The sequence below is a fragment of the Sphaeramia orbicularis genome, chromosome 9, assembly GCF_902148855.1.
Source record: "Sphaeramia orbicularis chromosome 9, fSphaOr1.1, whole genome shotgun sequence".
In the NCBI taxonomy this organism is placed as follows: Eukaryota; Metazoa; Chordata; class Actinopteri; order Kurtiformes; family Apogonidae; genus Sphaeramia; species Sphaeramia orbicularis.
The window spans coordinates 16,694,157-16,713,522 of record NC_043965.1 but is presented as its reverse complement, the minus strand read 5'-3'; the positions used below and the strand labels follow the sequence as shown (position 1 = coordinate 16,713,522).

General features: G+C 36.3%; 1 protein-coding gene across 3 annotated transcripts in view; it reads left to right on the top strand.

Moving 5' to 3' along the window:
• Positions 1-19,024, top strand: part of castor1 (cytosolic arginine sensor for mTORC1 subunit 1) — a 39,905-nt gene extending 20,881 nt beyond the window's left edge. For 2 of the 3 annotated variants that reach the window (XM_030144326.1, XM_030144327.1), the window contains exons 4-10: positions 1,198-1,391; positions 3,567-3,702; positions 9,468-9,591; positions 10,232-10,348; positions 10,689-10,771; positions 13,126-13,220; positions 17,959-19,024. In XM_030144326.1, coding sequence (XP_030000186.1) covers positions 1,198-1,391; positions 3,567-3,702; positions 9,468-9,591; positions 10,232-10,348; positions 10,689-10,771; positions 13,126-13,220; positions 17,959-18,030 — 821 coding nt within the window. In that variant the 3' untranslated portion in view covers positions 18,031-19,024. The remainder of the gene's footprint in view (positions 1-1,197; positions 1,392-3,566; positions 3,703-9,467; positions 9,592-10,231; positions 10,349-10,688; positions 10,772-13,125; positions 13,221-17,958) is intronic. The other variant, XM_030144325.1, reaches the window with a different exon arrangement.
• The last annotated feature ends 342 nt before the right edge of the window (positions 19,025-19,366 follow it).

The following is a 19,366-nucleotide window of genomic DNA, read 5'->3' as shown; positions in this document are numbered from 1 at the left end:
CTTCAGTTTTTGTTGTTTTTGTTTTTTGAGCTTTTATGAGCTTCTACAAATACCTGATTTTCAGACGATGACATAATAAATGGTGTTAAATGTCTCAGAAAAGGTTAAATATGGAGATAAAATCCTTTAGAGGCCACCACAAGAATAGTTTTAGGTCTTAAAGAGTTAAGCAATATGGTTAATATTTTTGCCACATAGCTAACATTAGCAAAGGTGAAAAGGCAGTAAAACGTTCTGTCATTCTTCATTTACTTTTCAGAAAGTTTCTTTATTTGTGATGTACAACAGTGTCTTTTGGAAATGACAGTTATGCTTGTGTATGTTTTAAACTAATACACTCTTTTAGTGTTTACATATAGCAAGTTACAGGTTAATTGAGACCTGTGGCGCAAAGTTATTATAGTTTTGGATTTTTCATTGTAGTTTAGTTTTGACTTTTTTTTCTCTTATTCAGTTTGTTTTAATTAGTTTTTAGAGCAAGTTTGCTGGCTTTTATTAGTTTTCGTCTTTTTTTCTAAATGCTTAGTTTTAGTTTAGTTTTAGATTTTTTCATATCTTTTATCTTCCTCGCCGTTGTTTTCAAAGAAGTCCCGTACAGGGCTCTGCTGCTTTCTCCCAACTTTAATCTCCATGTTGCCAGCTAGAGTGGGGACAAGAAGTAAACTCTAAACGAGAAGAAGTGACGGACCATGAAATGCCGCCAGCTAAAATTGCTCAAGCGAAATAAATCAATTTCATATCAATCCGACATTGATAAAGACAAAAACTAAGGGAATTTTATCCATAATTACGTTAGTTAAATACGTTTTAGTTAGTTTTTGTAAGCACACAATACAGTTTTAGCTAGTTGTCGTTTTTTCTTTTAATTATAGTGTTTATTTATCTCAGTTAGCAATGTTTTTTTCAATTCTAGTTTTTGTCATTTCGTTAGTTTTCGTTAACGATAATCACCTTGCTGTGCAGATGCATTGGTGGGAAGTGTGAATATACTCAAATCTGTCCCTCATGATCTGATCTTTATAACTTTGTGTCAGTGCCAGGCCTGAACAGAGCTCCATTCACATTTGACTTCCAAAGGAGTAAATCACTGCTTACTTGAAGTGTTTACACAACAGCATACCGTCATGCATACTGCACATACTGTATGGCCACAGGCTCACTGAACACACTTCTGTCTTCCTCTCAATCCCCATTCAGAGCTCAAGCCTTCAGAACACCTCCAGGTGGAAAGCTCCATCTGGCTGGGGCTCAACGTTGTCTCCAATGGTAACGCCTCCAGCAGCTCACAGGCCGTGGGCGTCACCAAAATCGCCAAGTCGGTCATCGCCCCACTGGCCCAGCAGCACGTCTCCGTCTTTATGCTGTCCACTTACCAGACTGATTTCATCCTGGTGAGAATCAGCCAATTTTCGGCTTCGTTTTTCGGCTCTGTTCCGTTAGAATATGTTGATACTACTGTTACACGTCTGGATCCATCTTCTAAATCATGGGTGTCAAACTCATTTTAGTTCAGGGACCACATACACATACAATGTGATCTCAAGTGGGCCGGACCAGTCAAAGAAAACAGCATAAAAAAAGAATAATAACCTATCAATAATGTCAACTCCTTATTTTTCTGTTTAAGAATGAAAGAAATAAAATTACGTGATAAAAATGTTTACATCTACAAACTGTTTTAATTTTAATAATATTCTGTCTCAGTTTATCTACAAATACACAAAACTTTTAGTAATTTTGAGAAATCTGAGAAACTTGAATACAATTATCAGGAAAAAAAATTAACAATAAAACAACAAATATGAACAAAATAAAGAATAACAAGAGGAAAGCTTTTGCAAAAATAAGCAAACTTTGAGAAACTTGAACAAAATGAACTAAAAAACCCAAAACAAAACCAACAGTCAAGATCAAATTAAGCAATAACAAGAACAAAAACATGCATAAAAATAGGACCAATGGCCCTGTAGCTTACCGGCACTTCCTATCTCTTATAATGGGGAAATTTTTCAAAGTCGCACCAAATCCAGAATCAGAGCCGGATCCAAATAATTTCACTAACTTTTGTTGACATCATCATAAAGAAGCTGTATACCAGGTTTGAAGTCAATCAGAATTGTAGTTTTGGAGAAGAAGACGATTGAAATTTTTGTGACAGACGACAATGCCGGAGGCCACATGACGACAATAGCTTACAGCCTATTGGCTGGTAAGCTAAAAACAAACAAAAATGTGAGAAACATTAACATGATATTAAAATTGCACTTAATTCTCTTTGGACATTTCATGTTGTTCATATTTGTTCAGGTGAAAGTATAGTTTGTAAATGTAAACATTGTCATGTTACTTTCCTTTTTTTTACACTGAAACAAAGAGAAAAATGTGTAGTTGTCATTATTTGTTGGTTATTATGATCATATTTCACTGGTCTGATCCACTTGAGATCAAATTCGTCTGTATGTGGAACCTGAACTAAAATGATTTTGACACCACTGATTGTTAATATCTTTAGTGTAGTTTTTGCATTTCACAAATTCCTCCCCCGGGCCGGATTCAACACTTTGGCGGGCTGGTTTTGGCCCACTGGTCGTATGTTTGACACCCCTGTTCTAAATGGATAAAGACTTGCAAACTCCGATACTTACTCCTTACTCTGACAGGCAAAGAAACCACGTTGTCTGCGTTTTGTCCAGTCACCAGTTTTGCAGTTTAGGAATTACTCCCTAACTGTGCTGGGGGGTTTAATAGTTGGATGACATATTACATTTAAAAATGTAAAGTGGACAAAAAATAGACAACGCATTGACAGACTGCTGTGTCAGCAAGTATATAGATGGTCTACATGTGTAGAGTAGAGCTTCTGTTTTAACCCATAAAGACCCTAACATCCACCATTAACTAAAATCATACACTGATGTAAAATGTTTTAATACCTGTTGATCCACTAATCCTATTAATGCATGCAAATAATTTGTGTAAAATACAGTTTGTCATCTATTCATGGTCATCAGATATGACCCATTTGGACATTCAGAGGCTCCGTAGTGAACGTGGAAACACCGTCATCTTCTCAACATTGATTCACCAGTAAAACCCATGGAGTTGGATCAATGAGAGTGGAAAGGGACCCTAGTTTTTATGTCCAGTTATTGATATCTTTGCTGAAAAAGTCACTTTTTCTTCAGTTTTCTCTGTTTTTGATATATTAACCCTCAACTTTAGTCTGAGCTTTTATGAACCTCAACATCATCAATAAATCAAATGTAGTAAAACACCTGATTTTCACTGAAAACTGCAAAATAAAGAAGATAATATTACAAGATAAGATAGAGAGATATAAGATATAGAGAAAAAATTATGTAAGACATAGAGGAAAAATTCATTTGGGAACTGCCACAAAAGTAGCACTGGGTCTTTATGGGTTAAGAATAGACCCTCAAACAATATGACAGTGCACTGCAAAGAACCCCACTGTGGACTATATATAAACACAGAAAGTGTATGCATCTTGTACAGATCTTTTGACATATATATCTGTATTTATTTTTTGCATCTGTTTTATGTAGGTGAGAGAAAAAGACCTCTCTGTAGTCATCAACACCCTGGAGGAGGAGTTCAACATCTACAGGGAGGTGGGAGGCGAGTCCTTCCCTGTGCACTGTCAGGACGTTTCCAACGGCCTCCAGAAGAACGGCAAAGAAGGTAGAGGTCAAAGTTCACCTATGGTTCGAGTACACTTACCCTCTCTGCTCGCCTTTGAGCTGTTCTCAGAGGAGTCTCTTGCACCACCTACAGGTGTTGTGTAAAATGTGTAGACTTATAAAGACCTTTGTGAGACAGTGAGCTTGTTGACATGCACACCAATACATCATACATCATTATCTGATTTCTGGAGTTATCAGAAATAGGGGAACTACACAGTATTAGACAGGTGGTAATAATGTTCTGCTCCTATAGATGCTGAGTTGGTTGAGATTCGTTCTTTCGATACTTTTTGTAAGTTTTAACCACTTTACACTGGGATTGAACAAGAAGATCTGGAGCTGCTCTGATCCAGTAGTTTAAACATTACAGTATCTCCTTTGTCAAAGTTGCTTAGATCCCTACTCTTTCCCATTTTGCCATTTCTAACACATCAACTTCAAGGGGTAAATGTTCAATTGCTGCCTAATATATCCTACCCACTGACAGGACCCATTGTAATGAGAAAATCAAATTTAATACCAGTTTGCCTGTCAGTGCTCATAATGTTATGGCTGATCAGTGGATATCATATTATGTTACGGGTGGGCGATATAGCAAAAATATCATAACATGAATTTTTTAAAAGTAAAATCACAATCTTGATTTTATCACAATTCTTTACATTGATCTTTGAGGCAAGGGCAGATTTATTTGTCTAGCACAATTCATACACAGGGCAATTCACAGTGCTTTACAAAAATGGAAGAGACAGATTAAAAACACACAATGACAATTAAAACATAATCAATAAAACATAAATGATAATCAATTAAAACAAAGTAAAAGAGGAGAGTACAGATAAAACCCTTTCAGTTGTTATATGCACTGTTGAACAGAGCCGACTAATTTGCAAGTTTCTGAACAGTGCAATCAAAAATTTCCCAATGTAAAACATAGCCCTAAAAGAAAAAAAAATTAAACAGACAATTTAGCCTGAAGAACCTTCCAGAACATTTTTAATTTAAATCGTTTGTGACATGTGCCAAGAACATAAACAGACTAAAATGTAAACAACAACACTCTGATTAAGCGCACTCTTTCAACATAAAAACTAAACTACACTTTGTTTTTGAGGTAGCTTTTAATAAACATGAAAAGTAAAAAAAAAAAAAAAAAAAAAAAAAAAAAAAAACACAAAAGAAGAACAAAAATATCAAATGCTTCCATAAACAAATGTCCTGCCCCCTCAAATTAAAGCGTTGGAAGGTAGGGACAAGGAAAATGAGCTGCACAACAGTGGGGAGACTTAAGTTTCACTTTTACTCTCTACAGTCGTATGGTCTGCGTGTACTCACTGTGGCGTACATACAGCATGGAACCCCCCTCCAATATAAACCCCCCGATTCCACGTTCTCTCTGCTTTGTCGAATCATTGATACGTTGTAATCCTTTACAATCTAATATCGTCATATTGCACACCCCTATATTATGTCATCTGATTTTACAGAATAGAGTGTAATTCTTGTTATCTATAATTTTGCCGTGTTGGCCCATTATTTCGGTTATCAAATTTTAATCAACTGAGGATAAATTAGATCTTTTCTGTTGAGCCACCATGAGGAAGCTAAGTAATGAGCTAATGTTTTGTCTAAGAATTTATTTTGTTTTCATAAGCAATTCAGTTTACATCAATACACATTAACCTACTACATGGAGATAAGTTTTCAATTTTGTGACACAGCTCTATTTAATTTTAATTCTGGAGTTACTTATGTTAAAGCCAGGGCATTTGTTGAAATATTAACTGTCACAGTCCAGAATCCTCTCCATCACATGTCTCTAAATGAGCTGTTTCCATGCATTTTTTTCTGCGAGGCCTACATAGTACACGTTTTACTACATTTTACGGAGGAACAGGAGGTGTGCTGCTATCATCCCCACAGAGATGGTCTTTGATTCAAGATACTTGTACTTCGCTGCTTGCGTCCTTGACATAAACCCTCTCTAATGGCTCGTGGCACCGTTTATTGAAGGTAAATTTAAGCACCGAAGGTACAAAACTGTCTTCTTTTACTGACCTTCAGCTACAGAATGACTGAGGACTAGTTGGAGGTCGAGGAGAACCTCTTGTACAACCCTGAATTCCCAGAACAATGTGATACAAGCACAAAGCAATACATCACACATATTACAGATGAGACATAAGGACCATAAATATCTGCTCTGAGGGATGACAAAGGGTAAATGTTGTAAATTTATGTTTAAAATGAATCAGAATTTATTGAAGGTCCAAAGTATAGACCCTTGAGATATAGAATACAATTTTCAAGGAAGGCCTAAAGATTCAAATACAGCAAAAGCGCGGTTAAATGTCATTGCACAACACCACTGGGCAATAAAAAACTAGCTGCACTGGCCCAGATAATACACCAGCTACATGTATATGAGGAGAAACTGAAGCAGCTTCTCTGTAGCTCAAACAGACTGAAGCTCAAAAGTACATATGCAAAGTCACTATTTATACACTTTGTTTTGAGGTAAGAAAAGAAGATCTGAAGCAGCAGAAAATCTGCTATAAATCTGCAATAAATGCAATAAATCTCAAAACATAGGAGGACTGTTCCAATCAGACGCAGCTTTGTGTTACATGTTGGTGTCATGTGACGACCTGGGTCTTTTTTCTGTCCCCGGTACAATGTGTTCAGGTAAACAATCCGTTAAGGACAAGTGCTCCTCTGAGAAATGAAATACTTTTTTTTTTTTTTTAAATAAAACAGTTTCGAGGCATCTTTACAATATGTACATCTACAAAATAAATCAGGGGTTGTATGGGTGCTTGAAATCCTTGAAAATGCTTGAATTTCAATGTATTTTCAAGGTCTGAAAAGTGCTTGAATTTTAGAATTATAACTGTGATGTGATTAATTTATTTATTTTTAATATTAACTCTGCCAGGTTAGATGTCAAGCCAAAGCTACTTACAGAGAGGTGATATATTTTGAAAAATAAAACCTCATGTAAAACAAAATTTAAAAAAATAATAATTAGTGGGTGTTCTCAGGTTGACTCCAGGTACATTTTTATCTTAATCTTTGTCTCAGTGCGAGTGTTTCTGAAGAACACCAAGTGACTTCCCTTTTTTTGGATAAAACTTTGTGTTCTTTAATTTCTAAACTCGTTTTTATGAAACATCATTTTAGATGTTTATAGCATAATACAATGTACATCATTGTGGTTAAAAGTAAAAAAAAAAAAAAAAAATCATGATCATGAGTATATGTAATTTACCCCAGCGTTAAGGTGCTGTGCTGGAAAAATTTGAAAATGTCCCTTAAAAGTGCATAAATTTGACCTTGAAAAATGTGTACAAACCCTGAAATATTAATAAAGTAAATTAGTACTATGTTTATTGGCTCGCCTGCTGATAGGCCGTGAACTACTGTGAAGGTACACAAAGGAATTTCTTCAAACTTCTCTGACGAAACTACTGGTTGGATTCATTTAAAAAATGTTGTGTAGCTTCCTTGGGACAATGTCCACAAAGTCTGTTGACAGTTTTGAGAAATTTAGATTTTTGACTAATTCTTTAAATATGAAAAATGCAAAATTAAACATGGTAATGGTTACAGATATCTACTTAGTTACTATTGAGCACTGATAGGGCGTCATATAGGGACTTTGATTTAATTAGTTGAGTTCTGCTCCAGTGAAAGTACCACCCACTTCTATTAGGAGATTGATCTCTTGCATCCAGCCCACAGGACTCTAGCATAGCGACAGAACCTGACAACCTTGCAAATTCAAGTTGTTATTGATTCTGGATAGAACATACCGGTGAGATACAGGGCCGATGGTTTTATGTTTTTAGATACAGTGACCGAGAGCCACGTGCAGCTTTAATAAACCATTTCTGCTGTAATGAAGATATAAATCTGTATTTATTGTCAGAGGAACACACCGTTTACCTATTATGTCTGACAAAGGGAAGTATTAACTAAACAAACATCAAAATGTGAGCGTTATCGTTATACAAGGAAACGGGGCAAACAAGTCAGGTAGGCATTAGGTTTCAGTTATAAAGGGAGTTGCATTGAGTCTCACAGGATGTTATGTTTATGTCAACATTAAGTATAGAACATGGTGTACATTTAGGGCGGCTTCACTGCTGGAATTTGTCCATGCTTTCACAGTCATCAAAGACATCGGCATTATGCCAACTTGTATGACTAGTTTGGGGACATGAGGCATGCAAAAAAAACAAAAAAACAAAAACTGTTAAAGAAGTATGTTTAAATGTTAGTTAGGAGAACTCCCCCCTGCACTAACATAAGTCAGTTAATTCAAGCAATATGTAAAAATATATTAAGCTTTACTGTAGTGTTAAAGCACAAGTATAGTATTTAGAGCTGAAACGATTGATTAATTGAATCAAATCGATTATAAAAAAAAAAAAAAAAAAAAAAAAAATCTGATTAGTCTCTCTGCATCAAAGCTTTGTTTCTTAAATTTTACTGCTGCTAAACATCGGTTCTGCCGTTGTTTCACACAGACTCTTATTGTGACACACATGACACCAGGATCAACACAAACATGGAACAAAAAGGCAGAAAAATGTCTATATGCTCACTTTTCTTCATTGAAACCATCACTTTTCCTTTTAACTTTTAAGACCGTGTTTTTTAACCTTGAGGTCACCTGGAATTCAGATGGGGTCACCTGAAAGTTCTAATAATTGCTAAAAAAACAAAAAAATTACTAATAAACAATATAGTTGAGAGAGATGCTGCAACTCTTTCATAATTCATAGTTTGAGTTCTTGTTTGTTCAGTATTAATTGTCAGCCTTGTAAATCCAAGATGGAATGACTGTACATATCCTGACCAAGGAAAATAAAAGTCTCCCTTTGTGCAGTAATCTACCCCTGGCTTTACTGCCTCCGTCCATAATAATATACATTATATAGACTAAATATCATCTACAGTTAACATTTATTTGCAACATAGTATAGCAAACTATTACATGATCAAAAACAAATTAATTTTAGCAAAAAAAAAAAACGTCTGTTAGTGAATGTCTGGGGTTAGGGTTTAAATGGGGCCACGAGCCAAAAAAGGTTGGGGACCACTGGACTAAGCTTTCACACAAACAAAAGTATTTGGCTTTATTTTTTAAGTTGTACATTAGTTCCATCTTAAGTTGTTATTAAGTTGGATACACATTTCTTGAAGACTGCAGCGCACATATGTATGTAGATGTCATTTGTTGTTATATGTGCTTTTATCCTGTTGTTATTTCTATATAGGTATGTTTTATGTCCTCTTGACACCCAGCCATTCATTTTTGTCCTCTGCAGGGAACAAAAGTTTCACAGTTTTACTTAAAAAATACTGTCTGTTGCAAAGGACACTCTGTTAAAAATAAATAAATAAATAAATAAATAAAGATAATTTTAAAAATGTATTTGCAAAAACTGTTGCATTATGTAGTTTCCAATCAAGAGAATTGTTTAATGTAAAAAAAAGCTAAAACTTTCACTTCCCTTGGTCTCAGGAGGATATATCCTTTTACTTTTTATACTTTTTGTTGTTTCAGCTGGTTCTGGAATAAAGGTCAAGTTGTTTGTCATTGTCAGACATGTCTTTTTCACATTTTTATCAACATGTTTTTGCAGATTCAAATCATCTAAATGACTCTTACTGAAGAAAATAATTGATAACTGCAGCTTTAACACTGTTGTGTGTTTTTATGTGAGAAACCCACATCTTATCCCATGTTTCCTCCAGCCATCCAGCCCACTGTTCACCCAGTGCTGATCCCACAAAATCAGTTCTGTGTCATGTCTCTGGATCCAGACACGCTGCCGTCCATCGCCACGACGCTCATCGACGTCCTCTTTTATTCCAGCAGGTGAGTTACTTCTGTCCTCTCACTGCTGCAGTACCAGGGTACAACACAAGGTGGCAGCACAGTGCACACAAGACATGAGCTCAGTGTCTTGTGGTCACAGTAGAAACATAGAAGTCATTGGTTCAACAGTTGGATTTATTCGATTACATTCAGGGACACACTGACCATATATGGTGTAGTCATTCAGACTGTTCAACTCCACCCTGTAACCGCATAATTATTATTACACGCAACATTATTTTTGCACATTTATTATGTATATTTCTTTAATTATAATATTGAAAATATATTGTCTAGTACATATTATATAAATTGCTGTTCTAATTTTTGTATTAATGGAGGGTTTTAATTTGTATGTTTAGTATGTATATATTTTCTTTTTTCTTTTTTTTTTTTGTTGTATTGATTATTCTTTCTTGCTACTTTTTATTATTGTACTTGAATGGAGTGGCTCTAACGTCCAATAATTACCTCCTGGGACTAATAAATTATTCTGATATTCTGAATATTATCTCTTTTTTTTCTTTTCCTTTTTTCTTCTTTTTTCAATTAACTTTTTTTTTTTTAAATTCTTCATTCTTGTCGTAGTCTTTTATTTTGTATAACTGCTGTTTTGCTTAACATATTTCTTCTATTCTAGTCCTAAAGATGATGCGCCGTCATCTACCGGTCAGGATTTGGACTGTATCAAGTTCTTCTCTTTCTCCCTCATCGATGGTTACATCTCTCTGGTGATGGACACTGAGGCCCAGAGACAGTAAGGACGTTAAGCAGCTCTCACTCTGACCAGTACATATCATACTTACATGGATTATGATGTAACACTTCCACACTGTTGGTTATGTCCTATTATGGACTTTTAAGAGTCATTTGGCCTTCAAACATGTAACCCATCACATTTGCAAAAAAAAAAACCCAACATGATGTTTATTCTTATCACATGCTTATCTACAAGGTTGGTGCTTTGCCGATGTTGTGTGCAATTTCAGCACTTGCGTTTTTGATATGATTTTATCTTATGCCGTATTTTGAAATGTGGATGATGTATTTGCACTTGGTTGCTTGGTAGGAATCACTGCTTGATCTTTGTGCACTAGGTTTCCTGCAGATCTTCTCTTCACCAGCTCCTCTGGGGAGCTGTGGAGGATGGTCCGCATCGGTGGACAACCCCTTGGCTTCGGTAAGGCCACATCCTTTCATAAAGCATCAAAAATCTGCAGTGCGCACTAGTATTGAGGTACTGTTATATGTACTACTCAAATAACACTGACAGAATATTTTATAGACCCTGTTATTCACATTTAAAATGACCCGTAATCTATAGCAGGGTTAGTACAGTTAGTGGACAAAAAGAAAAACAAGTGGTGCTGGGTGCAACAAAGCCCGCCCTTCGCACATATTTCGCCCATTATAAGTAAATGGGAAGATTTTAAAAATTCCTAAAGTATTTGAACTTTGAACTATTGTTCCCAAAATGTAATGAGATCCATTCTGGGTCACTGGCAATCTGTAAAGTCAATTTGGTATGAATTCAACCAAATGGTTTTGCTGCTACAGGCATGTGTAATTTTACCCATTATAAGTAAATTGGGGGAGTAAAAAATTCATAAAAAATTGAAACTTTGACCTACTTTTCCCAAAATGTAATATCATCTATTCTGGGTCACTGGCAATGTAGAAACCAAATTTGATATGAATTCAACCAATAGTTTTCCTGCTAGAGTGTTAACAAACAAACAAACCGTACCAAAAACAATATCCCTTGCCTCCCCTTCAGGGGGGCGGGGTAAAAATGACATTTGTTGAAACTAGGATAAAGATAGGTGATAAATAATAGATAAAAACACACTGAACAATGTAACACAAGCAGTGACATGCAACACATTTTCATTTTTCCCCATTGATGTAAAAGAGTAAAATGAGTTTAGAACTACAAAAGCACTCAGAGAGCGCAAACCTCCGCTCCGCCAAGGCAGATCAGTGCCCCCCCCCCCCAAGGAACAATCATTTGTTCCTTGTGCCAGTATCAACATTTCCTGAAATTTTCGTCCAAATCCATCCATAACTTTTTGAGTTATCTTGCACACACAGACAGACAAACAAACCAACGCCGGCAAAAACATAACCTCCTTGGCAGAGGTAATAAATTTGATGTTCTTTCATGCAGCCTTTTTGTGTTTAAAAACAGAAACACTAAAATTAAATGGAAACTCAACTAAAACTAGTCAAAAAAGTCATAAATTTAAGTCAAAGTAAACTGAAATCAAAAGCCAATTTAAAACTGTAAATTAAAAAGAACTAATGGACACTTCACAACTATATTAACTCTCATCTGTTCCTGCCTGTTTCAGTTTACATTAATACATTTTTAAAAACCAGAGGAACAAGTCTACAGCCAATAAATCAGCCAATATCTGTGAAAATAAATCATCTTTGATTTTGTTACCAACTATATAACTTCTATTGTGTAACACTTTCCAGTCTTATGCAAATCAATAATTCTTGATTGAAGGTGCTTCTACTGACGAAAAAACACAAAACAAGTTTGAGTTTAAGTTTGAGTTTTTAAGTCAGAGTAGCTCCACATCTGTCTCTAATCCCATTTCATTGGCTAGAAATGAGGTTTTTCTAATCTTGACTCCATCCTCAGCCTAAGGTTTCACCTATCTTCTTTCTATCAGCATTCTGAATATTTACCTCCGCCAAGGAGGTTATGTTTTTGCCAGGGTTTGTTTGTCTGTCCGTTAGTGTGCAACATAACTCAAAAAGTTATGGACAGATTTTGATGAAATTTTCAGGGTTTGTTGGAAATGGGATAAGGAAGAAATGATTAACTTTTGGGGGTAATCGGGGGTGGGGGGGCCCACGGGGGGGCCCACTGATCAGCCTTGGCGGAGGTCTGCGCTCTCCGAGTGCTTCTAGTTAATATCTGTGTTCAACAATGACATGACATATTATAATTGTGAGTATGGTATTAGGTTAAGAACATTGTGTTTGTCTGTACTTGTGACTTAGATGCAGATCAGATCACACCATATGACCATTCTTGTTGAAAGCTAGGAAATTTCATATTTTTTCTTACCACTGTATATCAAAATAATAAATTGAACATCTGACTTAATAAATCTGGACGAGATCATCATTAGCTATATTGTTTGAGCTGTTTTTAAGTAATTGTAAACTGTAATTTGGGTCTAGAAGTGTGATTGTAGGCATCAGCCATTTTCTTGTAATAATAATTATCTGTTATATGTCCATTCAACAGAGATTAATCAATTAATCAAACCTATTAACTGGTACGTTTCTTGTTGTAACCAAGATCAAGAATCAGATTGTCTATAAAACGTTAATACTGCTTCAGTTTCGACAATGTAGTGTTATTTTAGGAGTGTTAGCAGTCTTTATTGTTACTTGAGACATCTATTAATAGTTTCTTTACAGTGTCACATACTTGGATCTTTTTTATTTTTATTTGTCAGTTCCACATATGCCTTTTATGGACAGGCTAACTCATGCTGTCTACCGTTCTTTCAGACGAATGTGGTATTGTCGCCCAGATATCTCAGCCTCTTGCTGACAGCGACATCTCCGCCTATTACATCAGCACATTCAGCTTCGACCATGCTCTGGTGAGTCCCACATCCTCAACTCATATGACTCTGATGGCAGCGGATGTGATTGTCAACGGCTTCATTTTTAACCGATTTAATCATGACGTGAATGATGCACTACTTCACAGAGATATGAGAATATTCAAAGAATGCAGGTTGGGCTCTGATGACTTATTGCAGGAGTGAACGTTAGCCAGATAAAAGCAGAGTATATGTCGCATAAACAACGTCTGACGAATGATTCCACTGTATTGTGTGTGCTTAGACTGCAGGAATAGTAAAATATCACATCAATATCATCACTACAAGTAGCTATGTTGCTTGCTTAGTTACGTTTGTTACTGTTTTCATACAGCTTTCAAGGTCAAGGTTATTTATATAGCACATTTTAACCCTTAGGGGTCCATGGTCATGGCCTTGTGACACGTTGTAGCGTCGGAAGTCATTCACGTAGACCACTGGGGACTATTGCATTCGAAGGTGCAGACTTGAAACACTCTCCCATTTTTTATTTGATGATGCTAGCGTAAATACAGCCGGAGATATGATGTCTTGAAACCAGAGCAAACAAACATGAGTAAAAGTATGAAAATGAAGTGGGGCGGGCATTACATTTCTTACCATATCTTCGTCATTTTTCGTCCCGGAAAAAGTGGCCAAATCTGCAGATTCTAATCCACAGACTGCATTAGCATTGCAGATAAGTGTGAGAATGACCCAGGCTTAAAGTTAGATGGAGTATATTAACCCCCACAGGAAGTTATTGTACATCTTTAACGGTATTTGATTCATCACTGAGCACTGATTTGACTTAGTATGAAAATAAGTACGTGTATACTATGTTTTGCTGTGTTATTGTAATTTGCCATTTCATTATTTTTTTTATTTTTTATTTTTTTACTTGAAGTACTCTTCTTTTTCTTGTGAAAACTTTTGCAATATATGGTACATGATGCCAAGACACAACAATTTCTACATAAGTTGCTTTTGTCATTCCATTACCAAGACATTTATTGCATTGGTATCTCTCTGCCAACTCAGTTAGCAACTCCTACCACCAGATTTATATCTTCAAAAATTACTAAGAAAGCTTTATCTGGCTCTTGGCTCTTTCATAGAAACTAATCTCAAAGTTCCGTTTCCCTCCAGCATCACTCTAAAGCACAGGTGTCAAACTCCGGTCCTCGAGGGCCGGTATCCTGCATGTTTTAGATATTTCCCTCTTCCAGCACACCTGGTTCAATTAATGATCAGCTCATCATCATGCTCTGCAGAAGCCTGATAATGATGTAATGGCTTCCAGGTGTGATTGAAGAGGGAAACGTCTAAAACATGCAGGATATCGGCCCTCGAGGATCTGAGTTTGACACCCCTGCACTAAAGGATGCCCTGTTTAGATGCTGATCCTGTGGTCTGTTTTGTGGGTTTTTGACCGTAGTCACAGCTGGATTTCAAAGGCTTTGGTCAGTGCTCTTTATCATATTGAGGACTTAAGTATATGAACACGTACAGGTTGGTTTATGTGATGTAATCTTCAAAGACACTACACTTCTGCTCTCACTGCCCTGTAATAATATTAAACATTACAATAACGTTCCAGTGTTGCTGATAAATTCCCTCATATATCTGTTTCATTCTCTGATTTATAACAAGATTCACATAACTTGAAGGTGAAGACACACCAACCCAACTGTCGATCGTCACCAGAAAAGGTAGCCCGACTGATTGGTCAGCTCCAATCTCCCCGACGCAGTCAAAAAAGTGTGAAGATTCTTATTGTTAGCAGAGTTTTGAGTAGTCCAGAAGGGTTGTTGTTGTTGTACTTGTTGAACGGATGACTAGTAATAAGAAGATACTGGTGTTGCCAACTCTCGGACTTCTTCTTGTGGAAGAAGAAAGATGTCGCAGATGAAAACTAAGGAGAAATCGCACTATGCTAACAATGCTAACAGTGTTCACTTCAGGGAATGAATGAAGTCCATAGAAAACACTGACTGGCACTCATTCAGATACAATATGAGCAGTGAATGGCCCAATATAGAAGACAGTAATAGTGTGAAGTATCTTGGTATAGTATTGGTATTAGTATTGGTATTCGCATGGAAACTTCTCATTCACTTATTTACTAATCAAGGGCTATCCGTCCACCAATCAGATTGGTTTGACTGAACGACAGGTAGTGGCCGATTACACATGTTGAATTGGCTGAAAAGACTGGCTACGGCATTAACAACAGCCGATTGCACAGAAAATACCAACCAGACTCATGTCATGTCCGACCACTAAAAATCGGGTTGGTGTGTCTTCACCTTTAAAGCAGTCGTGCAACTTATCATAACCAACTGTTACATCGTCTATTCCAGTAGCTCTAGGCTAGATTTTTTTAAGTAAGATGTGCCAGGGGTTAGTGAAATTTATGTAATGGTTAAAATCTTTTTATTGTGGAAAACAGTTAATTTCTCATTACAAAAAGAACGAGGTTTTGTTTTATGTATAATTTTATGGACTCCCTAGGATGTTTGTAATGACAGAATTTGAGTGTGTCTGTGTATTTTGATCATTGTTCGCATTTATTTCTTTTTTATTTTATTTTATAATGCATATGTGGTTATGTGTGTGATGTTTGTTTTTTTTATTTTAGTTTATTTTGTGTTATTTTATCATTATATTTATATGTAAAGGTGTTTGTGTTAGTGTTTGTTCAATGTTGATATATTGAAAAACCTTAAATGTTTTTTTTTTTTTTAAAGAAGAATGAACAGGTTATAAGACGGTAATCTTTCTGAAGAAGTCACAATCGCAGAAATAACTCAAGATATTCCCTAATGCAAAATAATAAAGCGTCATTAGAACAATTTCAATGATGTGAGTATGTGAAGCAGGGAGGCAACAGCTCATATTTTAATGAATTAGTCAGAAATATGTCAGAGGAAAATTCCACTTAAAACCCACATCATAGGAGACAGGCGACTCTGTTTGATCTGTAATTGGTGCATGACTGCTGACTAGGGGTGTTAGAAAATGTCAGTTCTGCAATATATCGCAATATTTCATTTCACAATACTGTATAGATATTAAAAAGTACTGCATCGATATTTTTTGGTATTTACTCAAATATAGATATGGTGGAGGTTCATTTTTGTTTTTTGGTTTTCTTTATTATTTATATCTTATTTATTACAATTTAACACTGTTTTATTAAATAATGGTTATTTGAAACATCCTAAAAGCACTTTTTACTGTCTGAGAGAAGCAGATGTTAGTTCTTTTTTTGGGATTGCACAAAAATAATGTTATGATGTTAGTTAGGAACTAATAGAATCTGAACATTTGAACAGGATCTTAAACTGAAATGTCTGTAAAACATAATTTAAGTTTGAACACAGGAACATTTTGTGATACAGCATTAGATCCTGTTGTGATCAAATAAAAGTGTATTTAGTATTTGGGCATATTTCTGGTGTAATTCAGTTCTACCAGGAAATAATCATAAAAAAAAGACACAAACAAAAAATTGCCTTTTTAACAGTATCATGATATATCGTGATATATCGTATCGTGATCCTAGTATTGTGATTTGTATTGTATCACTAGATTCTTGCTGATACACACTCCTACTGCTGATATGGTGAATTTTTGTTTTTAGTGATATTATCAGATGCTGCTTAGAAGGCATCAAGATGGCTGTGGGTTAAAAGAGGTGACCTGTGGACCCAAAGTTGGAGGCTAATTTTCCAATATACTTTTGCCCAATACTTCTATATCAAAACATCTCAAAAACCACCTCATGACAGCGTAAAATCTTTTTTTTTGTTGCAACATTTCTGTGTTTCCAGTACCAGTTTTCTATTGCGCAGTTTATATTTTGCACATTTCTGAGGGTAATGGAAACCCAGTTTATGAGATGAACCAGTTTACCACTTTGAGGTAATTAGGGATGGGAATCGAGAACCGGTTCTTTTTGAGAACTGGATCCCAGTAGCTCGATTCCTTGGAATTGTTTGCCTGCCTGCTTAACGATTCTGCTTATCGATTCCGCCTACATTGCGCATGCGCAATGACATCACGCGTTCGCTGCATTGTTTTGGTCAGAACGTAGCCAACATGGTGTTGAGGCAGAAACGGTCTAAACAGATGACACCAGGTCCACTGGAACACTGCCAAAGCTTCCATGTCTTCTAAAGGATGGAATCCCTTCAATCTGCTCAAACATTTGTCTACAGCATGTGATTCATTTGATACTCTACTTAGCGGCGCTTGTGAATCTAGCGGCAGAGTGAACACCAGGATGTCATCTGGGCCCAGTTTTGGTTCTGGTGTGAACAACAAACGTCGTACCCCCTCAAATACAAGTTTCTGAAGGTAGGGGAAAGGAAATGAGGTGCACAACAACAGGAGATGAGCAGAGTCGAACCGGTTCCATGTAGTGGAAATTCGGCAATAGAGGAATTAGTAAAGCGTCTTTAGTTTCACTTTCACTGTACACCCCCCCCACCCCACCCCAAACCAGACCTGACATCATCTGTTCTTATTATTTGTACATACTGTATAGGTTATATTTTCTGTGCAGATGGAAATATAAAAGACAGTTAATGCAAACATACCCATTTGTACTCTGTTATTTCCTCACCTAATGAGAATCGATAAGAGAATCCGATCGATAAGCGTAATCGATTATGGAATCAGAATCGTTAAATTCTTATCGATTCCCATCCCTAGAGTTAATTGTACTGTCTTTTTTTTTTTCTTTTTACAGGTCCCTGAAGAGGACATAATGAGTGTGACAGACATGCTCCAGCATCAGAGGAAAGAACCAGCCACGAGTTGATTTTTTCCAAGTCCGTTCTGAGCTGGATAATCCTGGCTCAATATGGCCTCCCTTCGCTCCAGTGTTGTGGGGTGGGAGTTGTTGGTGGCGGTGGTGGGCCAGCAGCAAAACGAGGCTAACTCTGTGCCTAGACTAGCACTACATTGCCAGCAGTATTAACTACAACGTTGAAGTTGAACTCGCCATGAACACCGGAAGCGCTTCTCTTCCGATGTGCACAGGTTTGACTGCCAGGCACTGGGGTCTTAACTGTAACCAGATGAGACGCACTGACTACTAGCAGGCCCTCACGTGCACACCAAAACGCACAATCACACCGAATTGCAAACACACCCACATACACAATTGCACATTCAATTTCACAAGCACAAACATGTACATTGATGACACACTCTTTTCTCTAGAACAGGACTTAAGATTTTGTGGCGTATTGTCTGAAACAGAATTGTTTGTGACATTACTGGCTGCATACAACACATTTACATACATTACATACATTTCACCAGCGCTAACACAGCTAAGTCTTCCAGTATTGTTTTTTTTTTTTTTTATCATATTGCCATGTGTTCAACACTCATGTTTCTGGAGGCTTCTGGAGGTGTTTTTTTTTTTTTGTTTGTTTTTTTTAAATTAAACTGAAAGTGAAGCAATTGTGACTGCGCTGATCTAGAAGTAGTGTCATTCAAACAAAAACTGGGAATTTCATTTTTGCTTGAAAAGAATGTGCAGGTAGTTGTTACTAAAATACTAAGACTACTGGCTCGGTCAGTGTTTTTTTAAAAGAGGTCAGCATTTCTTAATTGCATTACATATGGTCAAAAACACTATGTCATATTTTTTGTTATTTGCACAATAACCTTTTTTTTTATTTAGCTCATATATAACTTGGATATTTAGATATTTTGTTTGGTACAATAAAAATCCTTTTTTTTTTTTTTACACTTTGAAGTAAAAAGACTGTAAACATTTGTAATTTTGTGCTGCTTCAATCAATAAACATACAAAAATGACAACAGGTGGTATTTACTTGGTATATGTATAATTAAGTGAAAAGGCATCAATCAAGAGTCCAAACCACAGAATGTCGACACAACAGAAGAATCAGCAGAATGTCGTGCAATCGGCTATACATCACCCATGAGTCAACATGGTGACAGGTCTTTTTCTGTTGTAGTAGGAAAAGGGAAAAAAAAGTTGTAATGAGAATAGAACTGGTGATTGTAAAATGAATAATGAAGAAACCTGCTCTTACCTTTAAAGGACATAACGGAGCCACTACCCCCAAAGTGTCATCACTCCTAATGAGTCTGGACTGAGTTAGAGCGCACACTGTCTT